Source organism: Olea europaea, chromosome 13, assembly GCF_002742605.1.
Source record: "Olea europaea var. sylvestris chromosome 13, O_europaea_v1, whole genome shotgun sequence".
Taxonomy (NCBI): domain Eukaryota; kingdom Viridiplantae; phylum Streptophyta; class Magnoliopsida; order Lamiales; family Oleaceae; genus Olea; species Olea europaea.
The window spans coordinates 1,038,085-1,061,494 of record NC_036249.1 but is presented as its reverse complement, the minus strand read 5'-3'; the positions used below and the strand labels follow the sequence as shown (position 1 = coordinate 1,061,494).

General features: G+C 35.3%; 1 protein-coding gene across 3 annotated transcripts; it reads right to left on the bottom strand.

Annotated features, from left to right (window-relative positions):
• LOC111407183 (sister chromatid cohesion protein PDS5 homolog A-B) lies at nucleotides 1–20,709 on the bottom strand. Of its 3 annotated transcripts, none has more exons than XM_023036516.1 (33): nucleotides 20,475–20,709; nucleotides 19,239–19,442; nucleotides 18,938–19,119; nucleotides 17,160–17,286; nucleotides 16,850–17,068; nucleotides 16,233–16,449; nucleotides 16,018–16,163; nucleotides 15,782–15,927; nucleotides 15,158–15,307; nucleotides 14,982–15,030; nucleotides 14,687–14,878; nucleotides 14,411–14,593; nucleotides 10,064–10,218; nucleotides 9,864–9,990; nucleotides 9,579–9,728; nucleotides 9,429–9,488; nucleotides 9,196–9,332; nucleotides 8,961–9,078; nucleotides 8,692–8,823; nucleotides 8,371–8,570; nucleotides 6,627–6,783; nucleotides 6,264–6,407; nucleotides 5,661–5,741; nucleotides 4,934–5,563; nucleotides 4,738–4,839; nucleotides 4,270–4,349; nucleotides 3,624–3,675; nucleotides 3,411–3,497; nucleotides 3,264–3,301; nucleotides 1,712–1,774; nucleotides 1,460–1,626; nucleotides 541–812; nucleotides 1–447 (listed from the first exon to the last, which is right to left on the bottom strand). In XM_023036516.1, the coding sequence occupies exons 1-33, from the start codon at nucleotides 20,568–20,570 to the stop codon at nucleotides 418–420; spliced, it is 4,893 nt and encodes a 1,630-aa protein (XP_022892284.1). In that variant the 5' UTR covers nucleotides 20,571–20,709; the 3' UTR covers nucleotides 1–417. The 3 variants fall into 3 exon arrangements, with proteins under 3 accessions (XP_022892284.1, XP_022892285.1, XP_022892286.1); XM_023036517.1 differs by having other exon boundaries at nucleotides 1,460–1,650; nucleotides 1,742–1,774; nucleotides 20,475–20,570; XM_023036518.1 differs by lacking the exon at nucleotides 20,475–20,709 and adding an exon at nucleotides 19,621–19,728.
• Between the last annotated feature and the right edge of the window lie 2,701 nt (nucleotides 20,710–23,410).

The window sequence follows — 23,410 nt, the reverse complement described above, 5'->3', positions numbered from 1 at the left end:
AGAAAAATCAAAGTTATAGCGACGACCCAAGATACAGTATAATGTGCGACGTATTGTAACTTTACATGAAACCTCAGAAGAAACAAAACATTTAGTCAATTGCTCTGAATTAGCACAGCCCATGTCCTCATCTTTCTATCCTCCATGCACTAACAACTCTACTCTACAGTGTCCAATATTTTACTAAAGTCTGAAAGGAAACATTACATCAATTTAACAGGGTCAAGTAAGGTTCCCAAGAGATACAATTTTTTTACCTCATCAACTGACTTCGTCAAGAAAGATTACTCTATGTTGTCATCTAATGTCAGCTTCTCATTACTGCACTAATTTGGATCATTGCATTGTGAACACAATGTGTGTTGCAGTTCAAATTTACATCCTATGGCTTCATTGCAGAAGTATTTGCCTTCAAACTTATTTCCCGACTCGGTGCTTCCATGTGCTCTGCAATTAACAAAAACATCATGAGTATGTAGAAATCATGTGTATCAACAATAAATATAAATAGTATGCCAAATGAAAGGCCAGTGTCAGTACAAGAGGCTCATCATCAGAAAAATCCGCAAGGAGGAAATCAGAAGGTGGAGTCCCCTTTCCAGGTTTATTTGACAAGTGTGGATGACTATTCATGTCATCAAATTGACTGCCTTGAGAATCTGTTTCTACGATTTCTTCTTCTTTGGATTGTGCAGCATTACTTGAGACATCCTCAGCATCTTCCATTTGTTTCTCCTCCGAAACTGACCCATCGTCTTTGTCAGATTGCTCTTCATCAGCTGAACTCTTCTCAAATATTTCATTTGGTTCCTCTGAATTGTCAAGAGGAGAAGAGTTAACAGTAAACGCCTATCTATACTGCTCTTGGTAAGAGAACGTGTAAATAGACTAGACAAATTACACAGTTCTTAAATTTAAAGCTACTTCCAACCTCAGGGATCTCGAGCTGGAAATTCACAACAAATGATTTAGATGTCGCAGTAACAGAACGTGAGATTTCTATATAGATTTTGGAAATCAGCGAGTATTTGGAGATTTCAGCTTACAATTACCAGCCTCAGTTAATGGTGTATATGTTTATTGTTTTGACAATAATCTTACTACAGAATAAAATGTAAAATATCACAACATACCAAATTGACTAATTAAATCTTTCATGGAGAATCTTGTTTCCAAATGATTACACCCCAAGCCAAGGTTGAAATCTAGTATGTACTTTATGGTTCACTAGGCAAGTAAACTTAACCTAGCTCTGGGTTGCTGTAATGACCAGCTGAATAGTTCATGGAATGGACATCTTATGTTACAAAGCTATACAATCTGTCAGAAAATCAGGAAATCCCACGTGCTCAAAATTACTTTGAATTACCATCTTTTGATTTTAGCATCTCAACCAGCAGTACATATCACTAGACTTTTTAATCCAAAAGAAACAAAATGTAAAAATAAAATATTTCACCTGATTCCACATCATCAAGACTGGACTTCGTGGAAGATTCAGGTTGTGTAATAATTGGGCGGCTTCCCCCCCTCTTGGCAGAGGATTTACTCTTCAATACACCTTTTCGTACCCGCTCTACTTTCTCTCGTGTAGATCGTTTCCTTCTTGCTTGAGATGGAGGAAATCTGCCAGTCAATGCTGTAGATAAGCTGAAGACGAACCAAAAACAAAAATATGTCAAGTTCAATTGGATTGCAACAGCTGACTTACATTGTAGACATTTTTTTATCTTCTCTTGACCTTCCTATGGACTTCCGTTTAATCCCAGATGATCTGCAAAGTTAATGAAAAGATAAACTTTTTTAGATAGCTTGATATGCTAATGCAACAGGCGTGTGAAGAAATAAACATTACAAAAAATACACACGATGATAATAAATCGCCTTTCTAGTGTCCTCAATATAGAGTTCTATGGATTTTAAAACTCCATATAAATTGAGGTGTCTTCAATTCAGATTTAAATATAATTCATTAAAATGTAGGTGTCCTCAACCTAGACTTTTAGAAATATTTATAAATTTAGATGTCCTCAACTTAGATTTTAATAGGTAAATTAGAAATTTAAGTGTCCTCAATAACTACTAGATTTAAAATGATTTCATTAATTAGATAGATTTTGATAGATTTTAAAAGATTTCAAGCCAAAAGTATAAATACCAAAAAACTGTAACAATTATATCCCAACCCCACAAATTTCAAGACTTTTCTCGCCTGCAGATTTGTCGCCCTCTCCCTCTCTAGTGAAAAGGTTTTTCTTCTCCTCCTCCTCCCTATCTCGCATCCCTCTGTCATGAACAGATCAATTTTTATTGAATTTATCAATTTTCTGACTTGTTAGTTTCACCAATGGCCATTAATTTCCCACATATTCTGACTTGTTAATTTCACCAATGGCCGTCAATTGATTTTTTATTCTGACATGTTAATTCTGGATTTTTCTTATTGAATATACTACAGATTTTTTCCATGTGTAAGTAATTAAGAGTCACGAAATATAGTTATAATGACATACACATTCATTGAAATCTATTTTACCATAAATTTTACCCAAACCGATGAGAATCTATAAAATCCATTGAAATCTATAAAAATCCGTGAAAATCTACAAAATAGAAATTCATTCAAATCTTATGAAATCTATCAAATTCCATACAATCCATGAGAATTTATAAATATTAACAAATCTACTAAACTCTGAGTTAAGGACAACATGGCCATAATTTGAGAAGATGCAGTTTCCTATGTATTGCCTCTGTTTGGGATTCAATTTCTTCCCCTTAAAATTCTACTTTCCAAAATCAAATATTAATTTAACCACACATTTTGTAGGAGCCACAAATACTCCCCACTAAACAACCACATTTTTTTTAATTTTTTTGAAAAGTTGATTGATCCAAGCCATTGGATTTCTCAATTTTGACACAAGGTACTTAATAGATTGAATGTACTTAATACAAAATGGATAGAATATATAATTGAAGATTCAAATAGGCTTTTTGAGGTTTTTAGCAACAAAAATGAAAACCAAACAGAGGCATTAACTAATCAAGCATTTGACTACACCTTTGTTGAAGAGAATTACAGCAAGCGTATATGCTAAATGACAGTTCAAGTAAATTTTGATCCATCAAGCCAGAATTTTAATGTTCAAGGAAAATAAGTTCCCAATTATATTTGTTCAGATACATCTGGGGGCTTCAGCAAATCGTAAAATATGCCCTTCTATATCTAGCTTGGGGCATTATATGAAGGAAGCACTTACACTCCTTCAGGACGGGAACCCTTCAACGTATTTGATCGCTGCAAATGGTGTTGAAAACCTTGTTAGATCTTAAGCCACAATATTTACTCCAATAACAGACCAGGAAATATTACACTTTCAATGGAAAAACTAATTGAAAAATTAGACCTTTACTGCTTTTTGGCCATTGTCAACAAGCTCCCAGCGCTCCTTGTCTAATCTTAGAACTTCCACATCCCCATCATCATACAATATCTTTGCAACAAATTAATTAGAAAAAATTACAACACAGTGAACAATGAGAAAGCTATCTAGGATAAAATTGGCAAACAATTTACTATAGCACTACGATGGAAAACGACCCAGCAAATTACAGCTTACCACGTGCTTCTTTTTTTGGGAATCAAAAGACTTCACAACACCTTCGTAGAACCTGTAAAGTTTGACAGTTTACGAGATCTTAAAGCAGCAAACTCAGCATAGAAAGAGAAAACATATGATATATAAAATTCTTATCTGTAGTCGGTAAAATTGTATGCTCTATCAATGTTAAAATGCAGGACCAGTATCAAAAGATAATAGATCATTACACTTTTAAGACTGACAGAGTTTTAGGATAGAAAGTTCTTCAGGAGGCGATCTAGTAAAGTGAAGGTCAACAATGTATCACAACAAAGGAAATCTTTTACTGAAGGTCCAGTGAAGCATAATTACTGAAGTTAGAAAGATCTATTTAACATTTATAGCCCCGTCAGAAAGAAATTGAAACAAAAAAGAAAGATACAATTAGAGACTTTGGTCATTTTACACGGCTTGATGTTACACCTTTCTTGGATCCAAAATTTCAAAGAAAGAGCTTAGTGGGAGTAATTTTTGAGAAATATTCAAAAGCATACTGGTATGAAGAATGATCGATGCTCGAGAAAATACATCCTATATGATATATCTGGAACCCCCCTTTCATCTCTTTTTCTTGATTAAAAAAGTGCATCAAAATCGTAGTTTCATAAGGTAATCAATCACTCACTTCTTATCCGATGGCCACCAAACTTTAATCATGCAACCAATCAAGTCCGCTAGGGATCTTCTGTTGTCCTTCAATGTGCTCTAAACAATAGAGGGTACTAGTATCAAAACTGAGTCATGATCATGTTCAAGATATAGAACTTGCGAGGAAAAATGCATTTAATCATTAATCAATAATCAAGCAACAGCAGCAGCAACAATAATAATAAAGCTTATTACAGTTCTTGCATTATGAGATAATGTGAAATCTAGATATTGTGAAAGCAAGTCAATTGAATCTCAATTTTGCATTACAAGATAATGTAGTTTTCAAAATGCATACATGTTAACTTGTACTACTATACACATGTTTAGTAAGCATGCATTTATGAGAAGCCAAAAATGAGAAACAGATTGAGTAGTGTAATTTAGCATATTCACGAGAATTAGAGTTCAAAGGAAATTACAGAAAGAGATAGTATAAGCCGACCTTAGCAAACTCAGCAACATTTTCCTGTTTTCTCTTCTTCGTAGATCCCAACTTGGGATTACTGATTGAAAATTTGCCATCAGTTTTCATCACTTTCTTCTTCTGCAGCATCAGAAGGGAAATAAAAAAGAGGTCACGTACAAACATCAACAGAACATCTTATGTGGCTATCAAATTTATATACAGAATCATTTACCTTAACATCATGGTTGGAATGATCATGTGCCTCACCATTATCACTATTAGAGCGTTTCCTTTTCTGCTTTGTGGTGCCGGATTTCTTCCTAACACAAGAGACCAACAAGTCCGACTCTGCAGGTTCAGTAATATTTTCTTGAATAAATTCATCTTCTGAACCAATTTGAAATTCATCATTCATTTCAGTAAAATCAACCGTGAGTGCCTCCTGAATTTCATCGTCAACCGGCATCGTATTACTCTTTGAAGTAACCTTTAAGGCAGAGAACATTTGAGTCTGATCAGATGATGATCTCCTTTTTGGTAAGGGAACATCTGTTGATTCACTACAGACCTTTTTCCTTTTCTGAGGCTTAATATCACTTTTATATTTTTTATTAACATAGTCATGGCCACTGTTTGATTCAAACTTTCTTGTTATGCCTAAACTATCTGAACTTATTTCCTTCACCATTTTCAAAATATCAACATCATTTTCATTTTTCACTCCAGCCGATGCAGACTCATTCTTTGCCTCTTTTCTTGCCTTTGCTCCCTTAGCTTTTAGTCGTTTCATCATTTTACTCAAAGGCATCTCATTGCCCTCTGTTTCACTGTCCATGCTCCCATCGTCCACAACTTCTGAAACCTGAAGTTGATAAATTGCCAGTTGAATTAAATTAGTCAGGAAGTACAAGTTGGAACACCAATTTTTCATTATGTGGAAGTGCTTTCCCAAATCTTACAGTTCCAATAGCTTCCAACTTGACTGACTCAAAGTGGACCAATATACTGTCATCTGCCAACCATGTATGCCCTTCATCCTCCTAGAAGAAATATACAGAGTATGCAACATGCATAGAAATCATTAATAGGGAGATGGACAAGAGGCTATTGAACAAAAATCTTCAGGAACGATACCAAAAAGCTCAATTGCCCAATGAAATCACAAAATCATATATTGTTTAAATTGGCACGTTTAAAGAATGAAATCAAATAATTGTATGGCAATAACATTTGCATAGAGTAATTTGATAGTTGACACTTTAGCAATGAGTTTACAAAAATAAAAATGAGGTGCAAACAAAAGTTTTTAAAATATTGAGGTCGCTAGAGAAGCAAAACTATGATGCAGTGTGTGCTATGTTTTCAATGAATGAAAAGTATCATGAAGTTAGACTCAAAAGTATATATAGTCCATCAAAAGAAGTAACATCATTCAGCCCACTTGCACTTGCACCTGCACAACAAACGTCAGACCTAACCACATAAAAGAGGAAGCAGACAACTCTTCCTCTTGCTAGGTATTCACTCTAGAAAACATAAAAACGGAGTTTGACAGTACATACTGGCTTATTTCCTTTTCTCTTCTCAAGCGGTTTGTATAGCACAGGAGGTAGGTTGACTGGAGCATTTAAGTCTTGAAGATCATCTTGTTTTGGGGCTAATCGCTTAATGATTGATAGACCAAGATCACACAGAGCATATGAATTCTGAAAAGATTGAATAGCAGTAGAATGAAATTAATGGCATTACCGTTTTAATTTTGACAGTCTTTTCAACAGTTGAATTATTTGACGGCACCCATTTCCCTTTTTATCTGAGTTAAGAAGGGTGGGGGAAATGTCCTGTGTTGTTAACATAAAGAAATTCTTTGACAAATATATTGCTAAAAGGAGAAAAAATAAACCTAATAGCATTCAATACCCAACCTTTGACTTAGTTGCATCAAAAGCATCTTCTAAACGCTTGATTTGTAGAAATATTGACTTCATTAAAGAAATACTCTCTCTGTCTCTGTCAATGCTGACATCAGATTTGCTGTCTTCACCTCCATGCAATAGCATAGATAGGAATAAATACAACTGCCTGAAAAATGTTCAAGAAAACCTTAATCCACAACCAAGTAGTGTTATATAAAAATTTCTCGCTAAGGTTTATTTAAATGGCTTAAGTTTTCATGGTCCAATGTAAGGGTTATAATAGAATTTGATTTTAAACTGGCAGACCCACCACTTCGAGCAGAGCAGTTCAAGAAATCATAACGAGATTTCCATGCATTCAGAACTGCAATTTCATTGTCCAGCGTACAGGTTTCAAGATAATTTAATTTTCAACAGACAGACCCACCACTTCAAGCAGAGCAGTTTAAGAAAAATCGTACCTACATTTTCCATGCAACCCAACTATTTTATAAGATTCTCTCTCTTAAACAAAATATATATGCTCATAAAGATTAATGTAATATAGACTTTATCTACAATAGTTCTTAAATAAATTTCACCATCTAGATTCCATGAGAATGCTGTTTTATACCGTGCTAGAATTAGTCAATACAGAAATATAAACAGAAAGAAAACTTTATTTTCGACTTGATCTAAAATAGTTCTTAAATAAGTTTTCACCATCTAGATTCCATGAGAATGCTGTTTTATGCTGTGCTAGAATTAGTCAATACAGAAACATAAACAGAAAAAGAAAACTTTATTTTCAGCTCAATGGAGAAGAATTATCCATAAACTCACTACATCTTAGTGCTAAGATAATTGTGAAAATTTCAACTTTTTATGGGTTGCTATTCACAATTAAACTGGAATCAAGTATTCTCAAATTCCGAACATTAATTCTTCAAATGAGCTTGAAATTTATCTTTTTTAAATTCAAACAATGGTTCTGAATGGGAGAAGTACAACACTTAGGACATGAACTTCTCAAATGTATTTCTTTTTCAGGAACAACAAAGAGGAAACAAGATATTTCAGAGGCTGGATGCAGTTTTTGTTTGTGAAGCATGGATAAGAACATAGGACAAGGACACTACATGACAGGGACGGGCCAACAACTCTTTTAAAAAAGAAAACAAACTCATTAAGGACGAGGATAATTAAAATTCTTTAAAATTATGTTTTATGTATTTCAATTTTTTTAATTCTTTTTCATTTTTCAATAAAATGAATGCTTTTTTTCCCCTAGCTTTGATTCTAAATTTTTCAGGGGAAATCTTTTGAATTAAAGGAGCGGCTATTTGTTGAACTGACAAGGTTTTGGGTTATATACTATTAGTTAATAGTGCCAACTACAGAACAGTAGATAAAAAAAATCAACAGGGAAGTTTGTCGAATTTCACACATTATTTTGACATTTTCACAAAAATGTCTTATTACCTAGTCATATTCAATAAATTGTAAATTGGCGTCATTGTGTCCTTTAGGTGTGAAAGACATGTCCCTTGGATTTCAAAAAATACAAAAAAAGTATAGGACAAGCCACGTGTACTAAGGCACGTCAGGAAATGAGGAAACTGGCAACGTCAGAAATGTGTCCTAATGAGACTATGAGGGCAGTGTCTGATATAGGCAGACATCGACACTGCACCCTAGGAGGGGTGTCCATGCTTCACTACTAGCTCCATGTGAATCAAAACCATCAAGGATATTGAATTTTGACATGGAATACCTGTAAATAGCCTCATATTCTCTGATATCTTTGCATTCATCAACATTAGGACATGCCGAATGATGAGCAAGAGCATGGACCACATATATGAGAAGATACTCTGGATAGAGTGGTGGAGAGTTTGCATCACGTTGTGTAGAAACTTGGCGTGCTCTCCCTTGCTGACACACCCGGATTATATCTTTCATATTGTGTTTGTTCTGACAAATATATTGGGAAAGAAGATTCATGGCATGATCTCATGTATGAACTTGTTGAATTTTTCACTGTTACCCAAGATCAATAGATAAATATAACATGTATTCTCAGTATGTCATATACCTCTTCGAAATCCAGATGCTGAGACCCAATGTCAAGTAGGAAGATGCAAGCATACTTTGGGTCTAAAATTCGTTCCTTCACATATTGATGAACCTTACCTTGTAATAGTTTCTTCACCTCAGGAAAATCAGCCTGGACACCCCAAGATTTGAAGTATAAAAATAAAAAATAATAATAATAAAAAGTGCTCAGCGAATTGTTTTTGTGTAACAGCTATGAGGAAATTTATTCCAAGAATAATCAAATTAGTTCATTCAAATAAATTCTACCTCTGAGGTTCTCAAGGTAAGGTAAAAGATGCCAACAGGAATTTTATGCTCCCAGTGCTTTGACAGACGAAGGACAGATTTCGCCGCTGCAAGCTTCAAATGAGCCTTATCCACTAAACTGTAACACAGAAAAAGAGATCCATATATGATAAGAGCAGTACCCAGGCAAGCCAATAGTGATATTACACTACAGTCACCTAAGCAGAACTTTCAAAAGCCATATAACCTACATTACCTGGATTTGATATCTCTTGAGATCTCTCCAAAAGCAAGTATGTTTTTAAGGATTTCCATGAGGTCATCAATTCCTGAACAAAGATGCACGTCTTTGAGGGGTAAATAGCTCTTGACCAATGTTTTCAGCCCAAAAATCTGCAGAAATAATTCAATTATTAATCCAGTGCATAAAGGTTTGCTATGAGTGGCTCTATATAAAGTAATTAATAAACAATTATTCCAGCGGAACACCTTCAATGAGCAAAGTTCGCTTCTATCATCCCAACATCCATTTGCTTCATATCCAGACATCTAAAATTGAAGCATGTTTTGAATGAAATACTTTAAACAAGAGAAAAGGAAAACGGGCCACACAAGTCCAGTGAATCACAAAAGGCATACATGACTGCACTCCAGTATGTTTTTCTTTATGAACTGTTGAACCTCTCTTTCTTTTGTTTCAAACACTGGCATGGCAATTGATGCTATAATCCCAAGAGATTGTAGTACAGAAGGCAAATGTGACTTCTCCTCAAGCATATTAACAAGCCTCTGTCCATTTGAAACTCAAAAATAGATAAATGATTTCGTCAGCATGTTAAGAAAACAACAGAAATATATCATAAGAGCATTGTAAAGCACTCAAGATGTGTATAAGAGAGAATTCAAAATGAAGTAATCAGAAACCTTGTATAGAACAGATAGTGACATGAGTCCATCATCTTTTGTTATTGATGCCAGGGCAAGAACTGCATACTTTGCCTGCCTTCGGCTGCCCTCAATGCATATTTGCTTGAGTATAAGGTTTAAGGATCTGCAGAATGGCATTTCAAAAAATAAAAAGAGCAAGATATTTGGTCTATGAATCAGAAGTTTTATTTACAAACCTTGATGAAACACCCAGATGTTCTCGGATGGTTGCCCCAGCTTTTGCAAGAATATGCATAACACCTTCCCTAATTATTTCATTGTCATCATCAAGAAGATGAATCAGATCTTCTTCAATTCCACCAAGCAGTGAAGGACAAAAACGTGCAAGAATCTGAAAAAAATTCATCACATGAAATATGAAAAAGAAGGAAGTTAACATTTCAAGAAATTGAGAAGAGGATGAAGATTGTGATAGCAATCTAAAGCAGTTTTCCTACGAGGTGAAAACCAATTCAATAAAACCAAAGTTCATTACTTTTTTCCGTTGTTCTGATGGTGATGCTTAAATGGATCCATCATAAATCAAGCTTAGGACTGTTACAAAAACAATGAGCTCGCAATTATATTGCAAAATGTGGAATCAATTAATTTTTTCATTCATTAAACGAACATGATAAACTATTCAGCTAATTAATCATGCTTAAAATATTGTTAAGATTGGAGGAGGTTAGTGAAGGACTATTTTCTTTATCGCTATCGTTCAGAAATGTTGGGGATGGATTTCATTGGACGTTTATAGGAGTGTATGGGCCTAATGATGACGAGAGTAGGAGTGGATTGTGGGATGAATTGGCGGGGATGATGGCTTGGTGGAGCATTCCAACTTGTTTTGGAGGTGACTTTAATGTGACTCGGTTTCCTACTGAGAGATCAAGTGGTGGGAGATTAACAAAGACAATGGAAGAGTTCTCAGATTTTATCAAGGAAATTATGCTGGTGGACTTGCCTGATTGGAGAATACTTTACTTGGTCTTCTAATCGGGAGCAGCCTATTTTATCGCGAATAGATCGGTTCCTGATTAGTGAGGAATGGGAGGAGAAGTACCTAGAGGTTACCCAGAGATGACTAGGGAGGGTGTATTCTGATCACTTCCCTATCTTATTGGCTGGGAATGCGAGGTGTAGTGTGAGAAGACCTCTTAGGTTTGAGAAGATGTGGCTAAAAGTAGAAGGCTTTTGAGAGCGTGTACGGGACTAGTGGGCATCTTACAATTTCAGGGGGTCCCCCAGTTACGTGTTCGATCAAAAATTGAAAGTCTTAAGGAGAGATATAAAAAGGTGGAATGAGGAGGTGGTGGGAGATGTAAACTGGCGTAAAAACCAATGTATGTTAGATATAGAAAAGCTGGATAAGAGGGAGGAGAGTCAATGATTGATTGGGGATGAAAGGGAGAGATGTGGAGAATTAAGGGGAGAGTTAGAGAGGCTGGTGGAGATGGAGGAAATAGTCTGGCGTTAGAAATCTAGGGTCAAGTGGTTGAAGGAGGGTGATAAATGTACCCAGTTTTTCCATAGAGTTGCCAATTCTAACAAGCGTAACAATTCTATCACCATGCTGGTAGTATACGGAGTTACTTATGAAGATCCACAAGATATTGGGACCCAAATGGTGAATTTCTATCAAAACTTGTATCGTGAGCAGTTTGATTGGAGGCCAGAGTTGGAGGGGTTAGATTTCTCTACTATTACTGAGGAGGATGCAAGCTGGTTAGAGAGACCAGTTGAGGAGGATGAGATTAAGGAGGAGGTGTTCAACATGAATAATGATAAAGCACTAGGGCCGGACGGATTCTCATTTTCATTTTATAAGGCTTGTTGGGAAGTGGTACGATCGGACATTGTGGATGTTCTTACTTATTTCTTTCAGCGTGGCAAGTTCTTGAGAAGCCTAATACTACATTTATTGTGCTGATTCCAAAAAAATCGGGAGCATCAGATATTAAAGATTTTCGTCCGATCAGCTTAGTTAGCGAGATGTACAAGATTATTGCAAAGTTGCTGGCTAACAGATCAATGGAGGTGTTGGAAAAGGTGGTGTCTAAATTTCAGAATGCATTCATCAAAGGGCGTCAGAAATTGGATTATGTACTTATAGCAAATGAATGCATTGACTCGAGATTGCGTAGAGGGATTCCAGAGATGTTATGTAAACTTGATATTCAGAAAACCTATGATAACGTAAACTGGGGATTCCTTTTGTATATGCTCAGGCGATGTGGCTTTGGGGGCAAGTGGTGCCGTTGGATTCACTTTTGTATATCTATGGTCTCGTATTCGATTTTGGTAAATGGCACTCCTAAAGGTTATTTCCGGAGTAGTAGAGGTTTAAGGCAGGGGATCCGTTGTCTCCATTATTGTTTGCCATTGTCATGGAGGCTTTAAATAGGATGATTGAGAACGCTGTGGGAGAAAGTCTCTTGAAGGGCTTTATGATTAACCAGTTACAGGTATCCCATTTGCTATTTGCAGACGATATATTGATCTTTTGTGATGCAGAGGCTGAGCAATTTAGGAATTTGCGCCGTCTGTTACTATGCTTTGAAGCTGTATCTGGATTAAAAATTAATCTGGGGAAACCTGAGGCCATCACAGTTGGGGATGTTGCTAATGTGGAGGAGTTAGCGGCAATATTGGGCTGTAGGACTACGCAACTGCCTATGTCCTATCTTCGGCTCCCCTTAGGAGCACGGTTTAAAAACATACACATTTGGAATGGTATTGTGGAAAGGGTGAAGAGGAGTTTAGCTGGTTGGAAGCGTATGTACCTCTCAAAGGGAGGCCGTCTTACACTCATCAAGTCCACTTTATCGAATCTACCCACTTACTTCTTGTCATTGTTTCCTATCCCTGTTACCGTGGCAAAAAGATTAGAGAGGATTCAAAGGGAGTTTCTATGGGGAGGTTTAGGGGAGGGGAGGAAGCTTCACCTGGTTAACTGGGGGCGTAGTGTGTGCTCCCATAAAAACGAGGGGCCTCGGATTGAGGAGTCTTGTATTGTTTGGTAAGGCCTTGCTGGGTAAGTGGTTGTGGCGATTCGGTGTGGAGAGGAAAAGTTTTTGGAGAGAGATTATAGAGGCGAAATATGGTGTTCTAGAGGAGGGATGGTGCTCAGCCGAGAATCGTGGTTCTTATGGGGTGAGTTTGTGGAGGTATATACGACGAGGGTGGAGAGAATTTTAGGATAAATTGACGTATGAGGTAGGGAATGGCAATACTATCAAATTCTGGGATGATTGTTGGTGTACAGATCGGTCAGAGCGGAGTATCCTTCCCTGTATCGTATTACTTTGATGCCGCAGGCTATGGTACATGAAGTCTTACAGGTGCATAATGGGAATCCCAGCTGGAACATTGTTTTTGGGAAGGGTATACAGGATTGAGAATTGGATGATTATGCATTACTCTTGACTTCTTTGTATGAGGTGCATGTCAGAGTGGGCGAAAGTAATCGTAGCAGGTGGAGGTTGGCACGCGATGGCATTTTCTCAGTGAGCTCTTATTTTAGATCTTTATTGGAACTTGAGGAGACTTCATTCCCATGGAAGAAGGTATAGCGTTGTAAATTGCCCCCTCGAGTGACATTTTTCCTATGGACGGTTGTGAAGGGACAGGTGTTAACGGTGGATAACCTCCGATGCGGGGGTTTCTATGTTACGGAATGGTGCTATATGTGCCAGAGGATTGGGGAGACGATTGATCATTTGTTCATTCATTGCGACGATGCTCGCACCCTATGGAACGATATTTTGGCTTCTCAACACATGGATTGGGTGTTTCCACAGCGTATGGAGGCTGTTTTGAAGGCATGGGAGAGAAGATTTCGTAATAAAGATAGCAAAATTGTTTAGGACCTTGTCCCAGGATGCATCATCTGGTGTATTTGGAGGGAGAGAAAGTCGCTGTTTCAACAATAATACACGGACAACAGAGTAGATTAAAAAATTATTTTACCTGACACTGTATATTTGGTTTAATGCTGTGGCTATTACTCGCATAGATGAGTTGCCTAATTTCATACTATTTTTGTCTTGTATTAATTGATAATACACTTCCTGTGTATTATCCATGATTAATAAAATATTTGATTACTTATCAAAAAAAAAAAAAAGATTGGAAAAAACACTAGTGTTTTTTTTTTCTTGGGTGCTTGAAAATTAGGAAGGTAAAAGTACATGAATTGAAGCCAACAAATAGTGCTTCAATATTCAAGAACAGCAAGCCTATGTCATAAAGTCCTACCAAATGAATGCATGCATGTTTACAGCAGTAGAGTTATGACACACAACACATGCGATACATTTAGCGCAACTGATTGGGTTGAGTTTCATTTGCCCCTTATTGATGCCATAATATAATTTTTGGCTCCTGGACTTATCAGTACAAAACAAGTCTATATCCAATGTGTGAGGTCAATATTTTCCTCCCAAATGAATCAACGGAAATACGCAGTTCAAGATGTTATTACACCATTTATCATCAAGAAATATGATAGATAAAATAAAAAAAGAGTGAGGGTGTATTACCACAAGTATAGTCATGCAAGACAAAAGTAACTGGGTATTTCCAGCGGACTTCTGTATACCAGCTTCTAGAAGGATTTCTTTAACATGCTCCTTGTTGAAGAGTAGATAGGCGCATTTCAAAGATAGAGCATTCAAGAACTCATATAGTTGGTGCTTCTCGCCAACGATACAGAGCAAATCACTCTGCAGGAGGATCAAGGTATCTGAGATATCATCTCATGTAATTTTGCTAGTATTTTAATGCCTAAAGAATCCAACTTCAGTCTAATGTCTTACCTGTGAACTAGAAGCTTGAAGAGAGCTATTGTTTGGGTCAAGAAGACTTGCTAATAATTTCCAAATGTTAGAATCTTTTAACTGATCAAGAATCTGAAAGGTCTCTTCCGCCCTTGCAGGATCAGTAAAACAACGAGACATAACACGAAAGCCAAATAATACTTTCTTTCGCAGCTCAGTAGCATCACCTTCCTGCATTTGGGTAAGAATGTACCCTTTCATCAAAAGTCTCTTCTTAACCCCCCACCCCCTCCCCCGACCTTATATTTAGAAATCAAAAATTATGATTGTGAACCTGGGACAACTGTCTGAAAGAAAGGTACTTCTGCATCTCTTGTTGTAATCTGCAATATGATGGAAAATCCCTTGGGATCATACTATAAAGTATAGTGCGTAATTCGAAAGGAAACTGAAGTTGCTCAAAGAACCAGATAGGAACTTTTAAAGTCAGAATACGAATTCAAAACTAACCTTTGCTTCTGTTCTAGTATCTTCTCAAGAGCCTTAACCTCCACTTTGTCAAATCCAGAGAAAACCCTTATCCAGCCCGTCACCTTATCTTTGACCGAATAATCACTTGGAAACAATGATAAACATAGAATGGGTTCAATTGTGTCAGATCTGCAGGGAAAGAACCAGGCATCAAATATAATATCAAATAAAATACAAATAGTGGGTCCATAAATATCTTCAAGTTAATTTCATGAGCAATACTCTGACTTTAGCATAATCTCTCAGATGACACTTTCAAGAAACAAGGTTAGTGTCTGCCAAAATACTGTATCTTTTTGGACTTGACATAGCCCCTGTTTGGTACCTAATAAAATCTAGACTTTAATCTAAATCAAAGTCAACAATTAATTTTAACCACATATTTCATGTGTTCCACAACTTTTCAACCACATATTTCACCAACATCTATCAAAATTTACTAAAAATCTGATTTTAATATCTAACAAACAAGGCATCGTAAACTGCCTTTTCCAGGAGCTAGTCATTTAGCTGGCATTTGTTTAATGATGTTATTTATATTTATCCAAAAAATTTCCATCCTTAAGCAACAAATTAAATCACCCCAATAAAAAAATAAGTTACCTGAAATCTTTATCATAAAAACATCTTAAAATCTTCCCAACAATCCAATCATATTCATCATTATCTGATGATACAGGGGAGCGGTTCAAGCAATAAACTCGGAATATATCAGCTAGCCTGTCCATTGTGTACTTTTTAACAAGAAACTGGATGTATGCAGAAAAGACTATCAGAATCTGAGCAAGGCACGTGGCAGATGTAAAAAAACAAAGCAAGCACAGACAGTTTGCACATACAGATTTATCTCGAAGGCGTTCTGCAACCAGCTTGATAGTTACAACAGGTATGGATGTAAGGGAATGGCATGCCACATCACAAACCACAGAGACAACTTGTTTACGGACATTTTCATCATAGTCCAGCAGTCGGTCACAAAGCGCAGCTAGAATGCAAACCATGTCAGGTTAAAGACATGAGAAGTGTCTACTACATAACTATTTAAAAGTCTTACAGATAATTTGCTGAGACTCGGCTCTAAAAGGATTAGCCAGCAGACAAATCTTGACATGCTCAAGGACAGACATTCTGATCTCCACAACTCTATCAGTCACCCTTTTCAGAAATTCCAAAAACATTGGCTGGAATGCTTCAGAGATTACAGATCCCGGCAGCGCAAAAAGGTCCCCAACTAAGCCAACTGCTTTTAAACGAGTGTCCAACTGATCAGTCTGCAGATACCAAAACTTGGAACTCAGAGACTTTACAAACAATTGAGCTATGAAGAGTTGAAAGCAACATTTTTACTAGAGAATATATTGAGTGAGTTTGGAAACCAGCTTGTCCATGTTGATGTCAAGTAATGGACCACAGAAAAAGTAAAGAATTACCGGCTGATGTGTTATTTTAAAATGTTTTCTTCAAAGCAACTCTAACATTGGCGCAATATTGCAAACACCTCAACCATAAAAGATGATTCTTAAATTATCAATATTCATGATATAATTTTCTCCGACCAAAAGATAAATAATTTTCCATGTCAGATTAGGACAAACAACTAAGTTCAGCAACATTTTATCAATGAAGTATATGAAAACAAAGGAGACCGAAAATGAAGTTGCAAGTCATTACCAATAGTTCTCCAGTTAGGAAAGGAATAACTCCCAATAATATTTGAGGGGCACAACGATGGATATCATAGATGACTTCATGATAGTTAATCTGGCACTTCAGGGACCTATTGTCTCCTGATATTGATGAAACAAGAAACTGCTTTATGCCAGGCTCAAGTTTCGCAGCACAATGGCCTATCACATTCATGGCAAGCCTCCTTGCAGCCAACGTTACATCCTAGCAACAAGAAGCCCAAATTTTTATTATTTAAGAAGGCAGCATGCCGGCATTCAAAGAAGCTTTAAACATAGAGTCAGCAGATGCTTACCCTTTTATTGCGACCTAAAACAGAAAGTAAAACAAGTAAAAGATCCTCCTGCACATCCTCACTTTCTTCTAAGAGAACCTCCATGATTATTTGCATTGAAGCCAGAACATTTTCAGGATGCTCATCTCTGCACGCATAGGATACTAGTCATGACAGCAAGTTCACACACTTTTCCATGTCTCGCATACCAATTATGTCATATAGAACCAAAGCTATCATTTTACTTCATGCATTATCACTACTAGAACAACCAAATTGGTTATTCTGATAGACCGACTTTATCTCAACAATGATAGTAGGAACCAACTTGGTTATTAAGTTGTTGAATGTGGCAGAGGTTTACCGAGGTGTTGTATATGTATATGAATGTAAAGAAAATGCTGGACCATCTTCTCCATCATGAAGTGCCAAGACCTTTGACGAATATTTTCTAGGCACTAAGTTCAAAACCTCTCAAGGGTAGATGGAGGGAACAGAGTTTGGCAGTATCAAGTTATTGTATTATTTGGGTGTGAGATGAACTGTAAACAATCCATAAAGATGTTGAAATCACTATTCATGAGCTCATTTGTATGCCTTGACCAGTCTGAGCATGGATGATGCTTTTCTGAGAGGTTCAGTTTTTATTTATTTACATTTTCCATTTTCCTTTTTTTTGGGGAAGTCAAAGGAGAGATATAGAAACGAAGATAAACAATTTCAAACCTTCCATTCTCTACTAGGACTTTTCCTACTCCATGGTTAAAACTTAAAAGAAAATAAATACATAAATAAATGCCTACAGACTAGCCTTGCCCATTCCAGGATGTAAGAATTTTCTTCTATTAATATCAGTTTCATATTTTCCATTTTTTCGGGGTGGTGGTTATTTTTTTCATTTTTGCAGGTGCAGCTGGTGGGGTTGGTATGGCCATTACACTGTTCACTTTTAAAAGACCAACTACATAAAAGATGAAAGACAAAAAAGCAGAAAGATCAGTAAAACGAAAGGTAGATTTCCATTTCATAGTCATTCAGATAATCATCAGTTCATACTAAGAAGAAAGGATCACATGAACAGTAGAAATGCATCAAGTATGTCAGACAGGCATCAAACGCCAATCATAGTTAATGAATATCTCATAACCACGAGCACATTAAAAAATTATAGCAAAATCAATAATATCCAAAAATTTTTTACACTCTCCTCGTGTAACAAATAATTTTTCTATACTAGACTAAGAGCATGCTTGGTTAAATTTTAAAAAATAATAATAATAATAAATATATAAATAAATAAAATTAACACATGAATGAAAGAGAAAATCAAATAAAATGGCCTTATAAGCAGCAGGAATACCACAGCATATTAAGAAAAGCAACGATTTACTAAAATCAAAACAAAAGAAAGTAGATAAAATCTTTGCATGACACAATTGATATGCAAATGGAACAAATCTTGAACCTACACGTTGCTGTGAACATCAGGAAAATATTATTCAAAAGGGAAGAAAATATATGCAAGGAATGAAAACACCATTATGCATAACATAGCATGTTTGGGTGGGGTTATAAGCTTGCTTACTTATAAGGAGAAGAGAATAGCCAATCATACATGCTCTAGTATCCTCGCTCAAACAAATTGTTATTTTCTTACAAAAAATAAAAGAATCTAAACATTTGAAGTTACTGGGAATCAGCAAGCTACCAGTAAAAAGTAGAGAGGGAAGCAAACATTTCAAGATCAATAAGGTCATTTTGTAATAATTAATGAGGATTCTATAATAAATGAAGCGCACCTGGCAACAGTGAAGAAAGTACTAAACATTTCGTTAACAAGATCATCACATTCAAGATCCAACATCACAACACACGATCTATATCTTGCAAGAGTTTCCAAAATTACAACTCTCCTTCCAAAAGATGGGCCATTTGTATCACTCAAGCCGCTGAAAGTACTGACAATCAACTGAAAGATATCCTGGAACAGTTACAGCAGCAATTAGCTTGTATAAAGACCAAAAAATTTCATGGAGGCAGACAAAGGACACACATCAAGCTGTTACCTCTATTGACTATTTGCTACAGAAGATTAAGTACCTTCAAAAGATCATCATCATAAGGAGCATCAGGTGCAGTAATTCGAGTTATTTCGCAGATACAGACAGCAACAAAAAGCTTGACCTCCCTATCCTGATGCTTAAGAAGTTCTGGCTTCGCAATTGCAATAAGAAAAGGCTGCATGGGCTCCAATACAGATTTTAGTGGTGACTGATCCAATTCAGAAAGATATCCTGCACCTTGCTGCATGTAAGGAAGGCACTGGATTACCATAACATAATCAATTAAAAGTCCAGCTAACTATTTACACTACCATAAAACCTCATCCTAAAGATATTAATTTGAGCAGTAAACAAGTAAAAGAGGATTCAACAGTACAGAGATTGATTGCACTAATTATATGGCGGGTAAGACTCTCAACTGAGCAGAACAACGGAGTAAGACTTCAGTAGCTCCATGCAGTTAGAACTGACATGTTGGATAGGTCCAAGACTCCAGATAAATAAATTTCGCTTGCAAATTTACCATCTTCATCAGCTATTCTGACAGTAATTCTTCCCTTGTTTCCATCCAAGACTTGTAGCATGTTTGGCTAAGCTTATAAGCACCTAGCAAGCTTAGCTAAACACGCTCTTAAATATAAAAATAGACCTGGTGAAATACACACGCAGGCATATGGAGAAGATAAAAATTGCAACCTTGAATATTTGAAAAATGTACAATAGAAATTAATAGATGTACGAGGAGCTTGCTAGTCGCTAGAAAAAGAAATAATTGACAAAATTTAACACTACATATGAGGATAATGTCTCTTCTTTCAGCTTAGGCCACAAAAGAAACCCAGTATACACGTACATTCCCTTAAAGACGTTTCTGAGACAAGGTGAAGCAAAAATAATTACAGAAGCAAGTAATTTCTACTTCTTCTTTTTTTTTTTTTTTAAATTTTCACAGTAAACCTTCGTGATTCAAAAATCAGAAAAGGACATAAATTTCACTGAGAGAGGCAAAAGAATTTTATTCCTTTCTTTTCAAAACTTCTGTTAGAGTCTAGAATAGATATTCTACTCGCTGATTGTCTCCCCCATAAAGAAACAAAGCATCAACAGCAGAAATCAAAATCCCAACCCAATTTTACACAAAACAATACCTTTCACAATTTACAAGCGGGCTACCGCAAATGGAACTCAAATAATCAAAAACCAAGCAACCAAACTCAAATTTCACAGGAAACAAAACTTCAATCAAAATAAAATATTAAACATAAATTTCCACCTTCAATAGCTTCATGAGAGCATCTTTAGAAGCAGGGGGGTTATCGAGCTTCAATCCGAGCTCACTGAGCTGCTGCAGCAGCAGCTTCTGAGCCATTGATAACTAAACTGTTGAGAATTTTCTTCACAGTAAATGAAAGTGGAGATTAATCAGAAAGAGCATTTGGTGTTGTAACTAATTTGAGAATGTCACGAAAGGGGTTTATCTTTAGGTTGTCCGAACAAGGAAGCTCCTGAGATGTTTTAAACATTCACCGTTTACTCTCTTTTGTTTGTTGTCAAGTTAATTGTTCTAATGATCACTAAACTTAGATTCCATATTTTTGATTAGTCACTGAATTTTAAAATGTCGAGTTTTGATCACTGAATTTAGGCCCCGTTTGGTAGGGATTTTTTGCCCCAAAAAATTAATTTTTTTACCATTATTTTACTATTCAAGCCGTAATTTTTGACTTCTTCTCTCACATATGAACCCCACTTTTCTTCTAACGGTTAAAAAATCAATTCTCAAAATCCCTACCAAACGGGCCCTTAGATTCATATCTTTGATTACTCATTGAAATTTAAAATATTGAGTTTTGACTATCAAATATTGAAAAATATTGTACATTACTCACTGAACTTTGAAAAATGTTGTATACTCACTATAAATTCGATATTTTTTCAAAATTCAATAGTTATGTCAGTGAGTAATGTACGGCATATTCCAAAATTCAGTGAGTAATGTACAACAGTTTTTAAAGTTCAGAGACCAACATTCAACATTTTAAATTTCAGTAAGTAATTAAAGACATTGATCCAAGTTCAATGAGCAATCAAAGATATTCATCTAAATTCAGTGACCAAAACTCGACATTCTAAACTTTAGTGGCCAATAAAAAACATGGACCTAAGTTCAGCGACCATTAGAACAATTAACTCGTTGTCTCATGCTTGACTTTTATCACCCCCATATTATCCTCAAATTACTTTTAGGGATCGGATTTTTTTGCTTTTATGATCCTCCACTTTAAACTCTTTGTGATTCTACCCACAATGTTATCTTTTTCATGACACTATTGCCACTAAATGTTATTAAATGCCTACATCACAAAGTACTAAATAAAAATTTTAATAAAGTAGATGAATTATTTAGTTAAAAAATTGATAAAAAATTATAAATTTCATGAAATATATGATTGAAATTAAATTTTAACCCAATGATGAAATTTTAGGGAAATCTCGTCAAACAATCACTAAAGTTGCATATAATATATTGCAAAAATCATTGAAATATTTGTTCAATTATTACGCGATCCTCTTAGAAATATTTCAAACATCTCAATCTCACCTCGACATGAAGAAGCAAAGTTGTCGGCTCACAAAGAATTAGTATTTATAAGTTGATCAAGAATATTTTACAACTACACATCCATCAGGACTCACTATTTTTATCTATTTTTTTAATCTCATATTTCTCGATACACGCTTGTACGACAAAATCTCGTGTATTAAAATACAGAAATATTTACAAATTTTATTTTGATAAATAAAAGTGATGTTGACCTTTTTGTAATTGCAAAATCCTCTGATTAATGATCTGAATTTTGAAGACGATGGGACAAGTGGCTTGAATCCTGATCTTCAAGAATTTGTTGAAATTTTGATTTGTCGAGACTTGACTTGTTCGGAACTTGACCTTCGAGGCTTAGACTTGGACTTGAATTTGATTTGATTTGAAAAAGACTTTGATCTCCTTGAACTTGGCGTGAACCTATTTGATTCGAAGAAAATTTTAATCTTCTTGGAGTTCATCGAGCTTAGGTTTGACAAAAAATTTTCCCTTCTTTCAGCTTTCGAATTTTTTCAGCACTTCGCGGTGTTCTCTACTTTCTTTCTTGCTTGTTTTCTTGTGTCTCATCTTATGGACCATTGGTTTTATTTATAGGGGAAGATTCGGGCTAATTTTGGTAATTACTCAATTATATTTAATTAAAAAAGATAATTGAGTAATTATGATTTTATTTATTTTGTTTGTTTATTTATTTAAAATTTGGTATGGGCCTTTGAGTTTTATGGACTTTAGTATATTTAAATTTAATTGGGCTAAAAATTTAAATCGACCCAATCGATTTTATTTTATTATTTTTTTATGTCTACAAATGCTCCCTCAAAATTTATTTATTTATTTATTATGAAATAAATTAATTAATAAATCTTGACTTTCAATTTTATTTTGATTTTTTCGATTTCGATTTTTTTTTATTTGACCTCAAACTTTCCATTAGTAAATTAATATAGATGAAAATTTTGAAAATAAAACGTGAATTTGATAAAAATTTTATCCTCTAAATCTGAGAATAATTTTTTTTCATTGAATTTTGATTATTTGTTTATTTTATAGACTGATAACAAATTTGATTTGAATAGACTTTTTATGTTTCATAGTAAATTGAGCTTAAGTGAAATCCATTATTCACCTATTTATATGAAGGAATTATGAGACTTGGGAACAAATTTGTTAAATCTTGCAAATAGAGGTAAAGTTTTTTTTTTTTTAATCTCCCGTTTTCATCTCTCTCTCAATTTTTTTTTTTATTTCTTTCTTGGTTTCTGCCCGCCGTTTGGTTTCCACCGCATATTCCAATGAATGGAATTGGAATCAATTCCAACAATGGAATTGAAGTCTGCCATGGCAGAAAAATCCATTTTCCTTTTTATTTTATTTTTTTTTGGGTTTTTTTTGTGGCATATTCTTAGTCAACCTTTATGAATATATGTTTTTTTTTTCTTGTCGGACTTTTATTTATTTATTTGTTTTTATTTAATAATAACATTCTTTGGCGGCGAAACTTGGTTTCTTGCGGAAACCAAAACCGATTCCCTCTTTTTTTTTTCTTTTTTTTTAAATAATTCATTGCCCAAGTTTTGGCCACGACCAATTGGAATATTGGTTTC